The following is a 12,297-nucleotide window of genomic DNA, read 5'->3' on the forward strand; positions in this document are numbered from 1 at the left end:
AAGTGGCCCACCCCGGTCTAGGAAATAATACAGGCTGAATGTGTTTGCAAGCCACACAGCAAACTCCTTTAACTTAGGTCTTGTAGTGGTACGCAAAATGTATGCCGCTGTTACACACTCCTTTGCTCGGCATAACCAGAAGAAGCTGCCACATGAATGGCTAAGGTGACTGTCTTACATCCCAGGGAGTTCATGTTGTCATCGGAAGTTACCTTATATTAAGTCAGACTTTTGGCCCCATCTAGCTCAATATTATCTACCCTGACTGACGGTACGCCTCCGAAGTCTTAGGCAGAGCGCTTTAGCCGCCCCGCTCCTGCCAGAGTTCTGTTAACAGCTGGAGAGGCCATGGATTGAAGAGGGGCCAGTCTGCACGTAGGGCGCCGGCCGGTCGGTCCGTAATTTCCTGCCGTGACTCTCAGCCTGCAAGCATCCATAACCAGGCTGCAGGTTTCAAACAACTCCGCATGAACAAAACACCGTCGCTATTATGACGGAAAAATCACAATACGTTCGCACCGGCAGCTGATCATCCTCAGGCTGCGGCTCATCCCCAAGCCCTTCAGAAGGGCTCCCCTCGCGGGCCAGCAGGCGGCTGCCGCCCAAAGGCCTTCGCGGCAGAGAAGCAGAAGCTGGGATCCCCTCGGCGCGCACCTGCCGCCCTTCCTCGGCCTCCTGGTTGCCTAGCGACCGCCCCTCCCGCTCCAGCGCCGCCTCTAGCCGGGCTGGGATGAGCCGCGCATGTGCAGCTGGCAACGGGGCGGCTGCTGGGTCGGCGGCCGGCGCGCTCTCTCGAAGTCGGCCGGGAGGGGAGGGGAGGGGAGGGGAGGGGAGGGGAGGGAGGCTGCGCGCGCGCGGCGCTCGACGCGGCGGGCCGACGAAGGCGGCCAGGGCGATGAGCTCCCGGAAAGGTACCGCTGGCGGGCAGGGCGGCCCAAAGGACGCGGGCGGGCTCCCCGGGGCTGCGTGCGGGCTCCCCCTCGTCGGGCGCGAGGCGCCGCGCTCCGGCCACAGCCGCGCTCTAAGAACCCGCCTTTCTCTCCCGCGCACCACAGTGTTGGCCCTGCAGGCCCGGAGGCGCCGCGCCAAGCACCCTGCGGCGCCCGGCAGGAAAGACAAGCACCCGCCGCGCCGCAAGAAGTGAGTATCGGCGGAGCGCCGCGGGGCGCGCGCTTAGGCGGCACCCGGCTTCGTTTTCTCCCCACGGGGAGGCCCGTGCGTTTTTCGGCTTCCCCTTGGCAATGGTCCGTGAGCACAAACTTCCTTCCCTGCCGACCGAAGGCGCGACGAGCCTTCCTCTGGTGCGCGGTCGCGCCGGCTGGCCCGTTTCTCCCATCTTGCTCGCTCCCTCCCTTCCGCGCGGATGCTTTCTGCCACCTTGTTGACGTGTGTTTTTTTGACAGAGACAGAAAACTCTGTGGGTAGCTCCCCCCCCCTAGCTAGCTCCCCCCCCTCTAGCTAGCTCCCCCCCCCCCTCTAGCTAGCTCCCCCCTCTGTTCACATCTTGCACACAGATGCTGGGATTTCTAGAACACCCGCCTCTTGCACTTATTTATGGAGCTCCTCAGTCAAAATCTGCTGGTACAAGTGGTGTACCCATATTCATTTCCTTCCCTGGATAGCTACTTTACTGCCCCCCCCCCCCACACACACTTTGCTACTCTTACTGATATCGCCTGTGCAATAAGTTAGCCTTCCCCAACCTGGTGCCCGCCCAATGTTTTGGACTACAAGTCCCACCAGTCCCAGCCATCATAGCCAATAGTAAGGGAGCATGGTAGTTGTAGTCCAAAAAAACATCTGGAGGGCCCTGGGTTGGGGCAGGCTGCCATAAGTATATACAATGTGCTATACTTATTCCTTGCCTTAAGGCTCAAGGCTGTTTACAGCACTTCCTTATTTCAGTCTAAAAACAACCCTCTGAACTAGGTCACTGTTTTGTGGGGAAATAAGATGGAACATGATCTGATTGTGGCCCCCCGAGGAATCTGTTGCTGTGCTTGAGACTTTCCAGTTATGAAGTCCAGCACGGTATCCATTGGGCCCTGCTTGCATAGTTCCAGTGTATACATTTATGACATAGAGTTGCTTACATAGAGGAAACAGTTATTGACACCTTTGGAAGTATATGAATCTGTTTGAAGTTGTATGCCTTTTTTATTTGATAAGAGAAATGTTTCATGCAGTTGTCCCCTCCTGTGGTACATCTTTGTACACTAATTGCTATGTCCTATATGGATTGATACCCTTCCATTACATATTTTATTAATGTGATAGCCTTCCATATTGCCATTTCACTCTGTTGTCAGTGACCTTGTTCTCACTGAGGTGGTTATGATGCAACTGGGTTGTACAACTTCAGATGTATGTAGGGAAATCATTAAGTGATTTCTCCATACAGGGAGAAGAATTCTAGTCTCTATAAAGGGAGAAGAATTATCTGGCATGGTGATTTTTTGTGTGATAATTTTTTATCTCCTGTCTATGGAGGTGTATTCAGTAACATGAGCTCTTGCCTGTAGTTTGAAGTGATATAGCCCAAACACATGTTAATCTTTTTGGTGAGAATAAGGCCACAGGTTATTTCCTGGGACATTTTCAGAAGGTGGTGGGCTCCTGTTTGATGCCTTTGATATTGGCCTTTAGCATTCCACTTGTATTTTGTTCCCTGTGCTATTCAGCATTTACATGAAACTCCTGAGAGAGGTCATCGGAGGTTCTATGCCATCAGTATGTGGATGACACCAACTCTGTCTCTCCTTTCCAGCTCAATCCAAGGAGGCTGTTCTGAATGGGTGTCTGGAGTTGATAATTGACTAAATGAGGGCAAACAAATTAAAACTTAATTCAGAGAAGACAGAGGTGCTCCTGGTCGGTTGGAAGGCATATCACGGAATAGGGGTTCATCTCTACTGGATTGAGTTGCACTCCCCTTGAAGACTCATGTTCATAGTTTGGGGATTCTCCTGGATCCAACCATGAACCTGGATACCCAGATCTGGGTAGTGGCCACCTTTACTCAGCTGAGGCTGTATATCAACAGTGACCTTTCTAGATGTATCTGATCTGGCCACACTAACACATGCCTTAGTTACATGTTGACTGAACTACTGCCATGCATTCTACGTGGGGCTGCCTCTGAGAAGTGTTTAGAAACTCCAGGTGGTTCAGAATGCTGCTAGACTGGTGATGAGAGCTGGTTAAAGGGAGCATGTTACTGCCATGTTATAGCAGCTTCACTGGCTACTGATTCATTTCCTGGCACAGTAGTCAGTGTTGGTCCAAACATGACCTGCAAAGCTTTATATGACTTGGGAACAGTTACCTGAAGGACCACCCTCTCCCCAATGAGCCTGGCCAAACTTTTGAGATCTTCTGGAGAGACTCTTTTCTCTGTCTTGCCAATATCTGAAGCACATCTGGTAACGACACAAAAGAGGCCTTTTCAGTGGGTGTGCCTGGGCCTTGGAACTCCTTACCCCTCAGAGATCTGGTTGGCTCCCTCTTTGTTTTGTCCTTTCACTGTTTCACTGTCGGGCAAACACATTTTTATATGGACAGGCCTCTAGCTTATCAGGTTAATCTGCCAACGGTACTGTTCAGATATTAACTGCTTTTTCTGTTTTCTGTTTTGATGGATTGTTTTTTACCTTCTCCATTTATGTTGTTTGTTTTGTATACTTACTGTACTTAGCCGCTTTAAATGCCATTGGCAGGAATTGTAATAAATGTCTCCCATATTCCACAAGGAAGCTTCACTTAAAATGTAATATCCCTGATGTACAGTTGCTCTTGCAGTTATCTATCTTCCCTGTACTCTCCATGCAAAAACGTTCTTCCTCCTTGCTGTCGTGTATGTTCTGATATAGTCACTCTTATTGCCTCTCTTCCACTGAGCGATAACTTCCTTTCTGGCTACCTCAATGTGATCTGCGGGCACATTCAGCAGGATTGCCCCTGTCAGAAAAACAATCTCACCAGGATTGCCCCTGTCACAGAAAAAAAATCTCACTCAAATCTTCCAATCCCACAGGCCTTCTGCTGGCGTTCTTCTAGTAATATGGTCAAGCTCTTAATCACGTCAAACAACTGTCTAGCTCTTTCAGCTTGGAAATTTTTTCCTTCTCATACGTTCCCCCTACTGTATACATCTCAATACATGTGTACGTGGAGTACTTGTAGACTTTACATCTTATTGCTTCATCTTAAAAACTCATTGTTCCCCTCATGGAAAGAACAGCTATCCTGGATTCTTCTTACTACTTTTTAAAAACATCACACTTTTGCCTCCATTTTTCTCTGTTTCCTCAGGGAACTGTAGGTGCACACAACCTGTTTGTATTACTTTCTCCCGCTCTCTTCTGGGAGAGTGGTGTAATGCCCTGACTCTTGAGTGTTCTTATGAGTTTCTATATATTAAAGAGAGGTATTTCCCCTCTTTATAGAGGGCCTCTCCTTTTCAGGAAGGAGGCATTGCTGTCTGCTAAATTAGACATAGGAGGGAGCAATCCTGTGGGGATAGATTTCAGCTGACTATCTGCAGGTACCTTGAGATGTACTTGCTTTAAAGCTGTCTCCCTCCTCCAGCATTATATTGAAGTGAGCTGTAAGACATTATTTTAAGTGTTTCTTCTAAATACATATAAGCGTTAAGAGTATTAATTTATAATACGACAGTTTAAGCAAGAAGTATTTATAATAATAAGAGGGTGTGTGTGTGTGTCTCTGTCAGTGCCAAAACCTTGGAACACAGACACCTGAAACTTAGCATGCATGCTAACGGGACTTTAGGGCTGTGCACCACAAAGTTATTTTGTTTTTAAAACACATTAATTAATTTTAATTCATTTACATGTGTCCATATGCTTGAAGGTTGCAGAAACACCTTCAGCCACTAGAGGCAGACTTCCCTAACCAGCACATAACTTTGCAGGCCATATGGTTTGAAGCCAGGGGAGATTACTAGGCTGAGGGACAGAGTTACTCACCTGCCCTTCCCCTGCGTTGTGGGGCAGCCCCCCTCAGGGGAATGGAGTGGGTAGACCCCTCCCTCAGAGGGCGATAGGGGTGCACGATAGGAGGAGCAGGGCTTACTCAGATGGGGCTGGCACAATGTATCCGGCATTAACAGCTGTGTAGGTTTCCTTGAAAGCTTTGCTGTATTGAATAAAGGGCTATTCTAACCTGGACAAAGCTGGGTCCCTTCGCTAGTTATCTATAATAATAAAAGAAGGTGTGTGTCTGTCCCTCTATCAACACTATAGTGCCAAGACAGTAAAACTTAGACACCTGAAATTTGGCATGCATTCTAAGGGGGTGTGCATTTCAAGGTTATTTTGTTTTAAAAATACATGAAGTAATTTAACGTCTGTGTTGTTGAAGCCTGCAGTAACATCTCCAGCCGCTAGGGGAAGACTTCCTTACATACATAGCTTTGCAGTCCATACAGTTCGAAGCTGGGCAGATTAGTAGGTTGAGGGACAGATATATATGGCTGCTGTGGGGTACCCCCTTCAGGGAAATGGCATGGACAGACCCCTCCCTCAGGGGGCTCTAGGTGTGTACCATAGCAGGGGCTGTGCCTAGGGGTGTCAGCAGGCATGGCTTCCCTCAGACAGGGCAGAAACAATATGTCCAGGTGTCCAACTCTGACAGCTGTGTAAGTTTACTTGAAGACTTTCCTGTATCAAACTAAGGGCTATTCCAATAAATAATACATCAGTTGATTATTTATATTATTTATTTATATTTGTTTCATTTATATATCCTGCCTTTCCTCTATGGAGTACAAGGTGGTGTACATTATCTCCTCTCCATTTTATCCTCACAACAACCCTGTGAGGTAGGTTAGGCTGAGAGTCGGTGACTTGCTGAAAGTCACTGAGTGAGCTTCTTGGCTGAGTGGGGACTAGAACTCAGGTCTCCCGACTCCCAGTGCAACACTATAATAAAGCGTTGCTTGTCATCGTTATCTTCTTTCTTTATGAAAATTTTCTGGGATTGTAATTGTTCTCTTTATTGTCCTTCAAAAACAAGCTACATCTTCACATGCAGGGCTTGTATGCTGGACCTGTGTTTCCTTTAGCCACTAAAACATTAACTTCAAGTTTCAGAATGTGGTAGGATTCTAATGATGGTTTAGTATGTTTAATTAAAAACCAGAAGGATCTGAAATATTAATGTTGAACATTAGCATATTCATTAAACAATTAAAATGTTGCTCATGATAAGTGTTTTTTTAACCTGCTTATTAAAGTATGCTATTTTGTATATACTACATCTTATTGAAATTGGGCTGGATAAATCAATCCAGATTGGGTAGTCAGCAAATGCTTCAGTTTCTTCCTGTTTCCATCACTTGTTTCATGGTTCTGATATGAAATAAACAAGCAGATACGGTTTGATTGATTATAATTTTTTTCTTGACCTTCCGTGTTTTGGTATACAGACTGACAGCGTTCATATGTTAGGTATTGGGAAGCTGATTACTTGAGATCAGATGAAATAAATATTGCTTTTTCTTGCAAATTAAATATTTGTGCTAAGAGATTCTCAGTTTTATGAAGAAGGTGCTCTTTGTTCTCATTTGTTTTAAAAAGTAATGCTTGATTGAGCAGCCCAATCTGATCACCTCATTTATGATATATGCTGTATATGAAGGGTTTTCACGACTATTCTTTTGCTATGGCTTCAGCACAGTCATATGCCATGCAAGTCAATGGAACAAGACAATATTTTAGGGACTGAATCAAGAACCCTTGGTGTAGCATCTGAGAAACCATCCTCTATATGATTGCTGTAATAACACTTCTGTGCATGTCTAGAAGGAAGAGTTAGCAGCCATTGTGTTGAACACCTCCCTCCCTCCATAAGAATTTGTGGTATAGGATTTGATTTAGCTAGCTATTTTCTTGTCTTGAAAAATGTTTTAACCGAGCGAAAGTAAATGCAGAGGTAGGGGCACACAGCACCAGAAGCACGGAGAACCCGAATTAAAGAAATGAATCAGAGTAGAAGTAGTCTCAGAAAATCCAGCTTTTCCACCGGAAATCTCCGGCGCGGCTGCAGATTGGCCATGATGTCATCTGCCACCAACAACCTCGAAATGCTCCCAATCTGCAGGAAATCCCCTGTGAGGACCGCCCCCTAAGGAGCCAGCCCCAGGTATCAAGTATTGATACTTTATATTGATCACACTGCATCAATGATGGTTTTAATTGACTAACAAATATATTAGCCTTCCTTACAGCCTGTCTTTAATGAGCTTCCGTCATGCATTAAAAATGTGGTTGTTCAGGCAGGCATTTGGGGTGGGTTAGGGTATTTTAGAAAATGTTTTTATTGTAGAATTTTATTGTTTTAAACTGTTTTATTGTACGTTGTATATCGCCCAGGGTGGCTGGGTGACCAGCCAGATGGGTGATTAATAAAATTAATAATAAATATAAATAAATAATAAATATAAGATAGCCTTGTAAATATGTCCACAGAATTTGTAGGCTGCATTTTTTTAACCAGCCTGCTATTCGACTAGAAGCCTATGTTTCCATGCTGGCTGTAGACAAGATGAAGCCTGGGAATGCAGGCATCTAGATGCCCCTTAGGAGGCTAGCAAAAAAAATGCCTTCTGCCAAATGGACTGGTGAGGGGACTGAGTGCTCCATCCCTCCTCAAGCCTGCAGTATTTCTGTGCTGCTGATGGAGGGAAGGGTCTGACGGAAGGGATAGCACATAAACCAAGCAAGCTGGTAGAGACGGGACAGAGCAATCTGACCCTCCTCTGCCTGCCCACTCATTTGTGTGCCTGGAATTCCATGTAGTCGTCTATGACTACTAGGAAAGGAAAGGTTCCTCCTGTGCAAGCACCGAGTCATTGCTGACCCCTAGAGGGACGCCGCTTGCGCTGGCGTTTTCATGGCAGACTATAGCGGGGTGGTTTGCCATTGCCTTCCCCAGTCGTGACTACCTTTCCCCCAGCAAGCAAGGTACTCATTTTACCGACCTCGGAAGGATGAAGGGCTGAGTCGACCTGAGCCGGCTACCCGGGACCCAGCTTCCACTGAGATCGAACTCAGGTCCTGGGGAGAGTTTCGGTTGCAATATTGCCGCCTACCACTCTCAAGTTGTTAAATATAAGACTGATATAATACCTTAGAAAGATGCAATCAGCAAGTACTTATCAACTTTTAAATCTATATGCTGAAAATGTATGCAGCTGTCAGGTGGTTTTTTGTGGGGTCTTTTTTTTTGCTGCCTGGTGATGTTTAACAACACTTATATGGGCCCCTTTTGAGTGATAGACTGTTGCAGCAAAACCAAACAAATCCTCACATTTTTGCTGGCCTTGGTCACAATGCCATAATTTGTGGTTGCTGGGATCTTAGCCCTCCAATGCAATCCTATGCATCTTTACTCAGATGTATGCCCCACTGATCAATAGGGGTTACTTCCTGTGTAGGATTGTAGTCCCTGACCTTTTGCTACACCTCCACAAGAGGTCAGGGACAATCTCCAGCTACCTTTTCCAACTCCAAACTTTTTGGATCTGGGATAGGGGAGTAGGGGCATTTGCTTTTGGTGCTGGCTGGTCAAGGTACTTTGGCTGTCCACCACTAAAATTGCCAGTCCCAGCCTTCTGCTGTGGTTGATACTGGAAGGAGAAGCAGGGATCTTCCCTGTTCTGAAGGTTTAGTGTGAGTGTGGAGATGATCCTGATCCCAACCCCTAACCTGGCTTCAAGCTAGAGGGGGAAAGCTGGAGTTCCCCTTGTCACCTTCACTTAGATGATGATGAAACACTTGCCAAGGCGAGGAGGGTGGCAAGTGGAAATGTGACTCCTGGCTTTGCTTCAGACCTTAGGTTGAGTGTCAAGTCACATTTCAAGAGCAAACAAATAGCTTTCCCTGGCAGTGTGTATTGCTCTGTTGTTTCCATTCCAATAAGCACAGGTTGAACAGGAGTACTCAATATATATCCCCCTCCCCTCCCAGCTTTCCTCAACAACTTTTAAAATATTATATTGGTAGCCTGGAAGAAATTGGTAGTTTAGAAATTTTGTTGAAAAATTAAGTTGCTTAAAAATATTGTATTTATTTGTTTATTTATTTATTTCATTTCTATACCGCCCAATAGCCGAAGCTCTCTGAATATTGTCTCACCTCAAAACTAGTGGTAAGAGCTTCTGTTTTAATATACCAAGTACTTCATATGTAGTTTGTGTGGCCTGTTATGAAGGGGAAAGGAAAAGTAACATTGGCTTTTAGGTACCAGGTTTAATAGTTTTTTTCTTTTTTAAAATCTATTTTTATTTTATTTTTACAAATAAAATAACCACTACCAACAATATAATCAAAATCTTCAGTTTCTGACATTACAGTATTCTAAAAAAAAGAAAAGAAAGGGAGGATAGCAAAAGAAGGAAGAGGAAAAAAGAAAAAAAGAAAAAAAACAGAATTATATTAAACTTCAATAAGAACAAACCAAATATTTAAACAGTCTTATAGCACAGAAATAGAAGCAAACAATCCATTTCCATTAGCCATAAATTACTATTCAGTTAACACGTATTAATAAACATTAAAGGTTTAGCCGGCAAGGAACAGCAACAACAATAATCCCATAGTGATATTAATAGTAATAATACTAATGAAAAAGGGAAAAAAGAAAAGTTTAAGAGAAAGACAAAAACAGGACCAAATCATTTATATATTTTAAGTAGTATCATATCTAAAAATAGATTTATATGTGTACTCACACATACACACACAAATATGCACTTTATTACAATATATCATAAAGACATATTTATAAATATATCATAAAGATATATTTAAGCCACGGTGGCTTAGTGGTTAAGACGCTGAACTGCAGACTGGAAGGTCGGCAGGACAGCAGTTCGAGACCCGAGTGCTGCGTGACAGAGTGAGCTCCTGTCTTCATTCCCAGCTTCTGCCAACCTAGCAGTTCGAAAGCAAGAAATTGCAAGTAGATAAATAGGTACTGCCTCGGCGGGAAAGGTAACAGCGTTCTGTGCACCTCGGTGTACAGTCATGCCGGCCACATGACCATGGAAGCGTCTTCGGACAGCGCTGGCTCTTCGGCTTAGAAACGGGGATGAGCACCGCACCCTAGAGTCGGACACGACTGGTTGGGGACACCTTTACCTTTTTATCATAAAGAAAGAGGAGAAAGAAGAAGAAAAATGCAAACATTTATCTTTGGCCTACTGCCTAACTGCTTATCAGCTAAAACCCAAACAACACTTCAAAAGAACAGTGAAAATAGCTAAGTTTCAACTCCAGAGGCTGAGAGAGTTGGTTCCCTGAATTTAATTTTAATACCAATTAAAAATGTTTCTGCAGCGTCAGGATCCAAGAATCTTTTCATCTGATCTTCAAAAAGAACACAAAATGTAGCCAGATATTTAATATGATATTTCAGGTTAATTTGCTTTGCCAGACTTCTTGCCTTGGCAAATTGCCTTCTTCTGTCAGCAATTTCTTTCGTATAATCATGAAAGAGCATAATCTTGTCATTTGCTTGTCCCCACCGGAGCTCACCTCGTTCTCGTGTGAGAGGCATAAGGTAGTTTTTTGTGGAGACTTGTGAAAATTGAACAATAACAGTCCCAGAAGTCCCTTTAGTGCCATACATTGAACCAGGAGCACAATATGCATGCTCAATATCAAGTAAAAAATCAGATGGTAAAGCAAATAGCTCATGCAAAAGTTTATCCATAAATTCTGCCAAGCCTATATCAGTAGCCACGTCTTTGATACCAAGGAAACGGAGATTCGCTCTGCGTGTAAAGACCTCCAGTTGAGAGATTCAAGCAGACAAGACATTATGAGACACTTTCTTTTTTCCCAATACTTTTTATTCTACTTTTTATCTTTATTAATGAAATAAAGAATACCAACAACATAATCACCACCTACAGTTTCCAACATTACAGTATTCTTTGGACGACACAGCAACAACCAAAAAAAGAAAAAAGAAAATATAAAAAGGAAAGAGAAGGAAAACGGAGAAAGAACAGGAAAACAAAGGGAACAAGAGAAAGTATTTTAAAAAAAGTTACATAAAAGGTTAAATTTAAACTCACACATATACTTCAAGTAGCACTCTACTTAAAAGATTATACTACTGCCAATATTACAATTCAGTACAGTCTAGGTAATCCATCTTATTTCAGTAACATATCCTCAGATCTATAGCAAGGAAACAGGCATACAATTCTTTTCCCATAGCCATAAAATGCTTTTCAACTAACATATAATAGTAAAGCTAAAATCAACCAACCAAGAATATTACTAATCATAGTCTCAAAATAATAATAATAAGAATTAAAAAAGAAGGATATTATTAAGGATAAAAGAAAAAAAAGCAACAACAATCACTAGTATATTTTATACTATCTATATTTTAGATAGTATCATTTCTAAATATATATATATATGAGTGTGTACATTTCTATACACCCACAAACTGGAATTTTATATACAGTATATCATGTCTATTATAAAAAAAGGAGATAAAAGAAAAGGGACCCCCCCCCCCCAGATATATGTAAACAATCATCTCTGGCATATTGCCCGGATCTTTCCTCTATATTTCCACCATTTCTAGGAGCCTTTGCCAAGGGAGGTGTGTGTGTGTGTGGGGGGGGGGCGGTGGTTCCCGTTCCTTTTTTCCTTCCCTTTGATGTTGCCATCCTTCTCTTTAAACAAATTTTGCAGGTCCTCAAATATTGGTATTCTTTAATCCATAAATACTAAAAACTACATTTGGAGCTTGTCACCCCTGTGTTCTCCTAATTAGATAGGAGTTTCAAAACAGCTTTGAGTAGGTGTCTTTGCTCCAGAAAACTAACCTTGGAGTCTAGCCCTTCTGCTGCTCTGCAAAAGGAGCTACTCTTCCAAGATTTCATCCAGATGGTACTTTTGCTTCCCCTTTTAACTCCAGGGGAAGATAAAAAGGTTTCTCAGCCTTTTCCCCACTGTTTGAGATAAGCAACCTGCAGAGCTCTGCAAGTCACTGCCAGATGCCATGGCTCCAACCAGATGTCTCCCAGTTTAATAGTTTTTTAAATAATTCTTTGAACACTCAAACCATTATGCTGGCATTCATAATATTTAGATTTGAGTCTGTGGAAATCCTTTTTATTCTTTGACAGTAGCTGATGCTATGATAACTCACAAAAGCTCAAGCTTTATTCAAAAGTATATAAAAACAAACGGAACAAGATATTGCAGTGTATCGCAATCTCCAACAGGTATGCACTTGTCCCCAGCCTTG

General features: G+C 43.5%; 1 protein-coding gene across 7 annotated transcripts in view; it reads left to right on the plus strand.

Annotated features, from left to right (window-relative positions):
- The first annotated feature begins 846 nt into the window (after positions 1-846).
- Positions 847-12,297, plus strand: part of SRPK2 (SRSF protein kinase 2) — a 144,874-nt gene continuing 133,423 nt past the window's right edge. For all 7 annotated transcript variants that reach the window (XM_084811468.1, XM_084811469.1, XM_084811463.1 and 4 more), the window contains exons 1-2: positions 847-911; positions 1,056-1,140. Coding sequence is in view for 5 of the 7 variants with exons in the window: in XM_084811463.1 (XP_084667589.1) it covers positions 896-911; positions 1,056-1,140 (101 nt within the window). In the remaining 2 variants the exon portion in view is untranslated. The remainder of the gene's footprint in view (positions 912-1,055; positions 1,141-12,297) is intronic.

The sequence above is a fragment of the Heloderma suspectum genome, chromosome 7 (assembly GCF_057233095.1).
Source record: "Heloderma suspectum isolate Gila_16-S chromosome 7, 16-S_ref, whole genome shotgun sequence".
NCBI lineage: Eukaryota > Metazoa > Chordata > Lepidosauria > Squamata > Helodermatidae > Heloderma > Heloderma suspectum.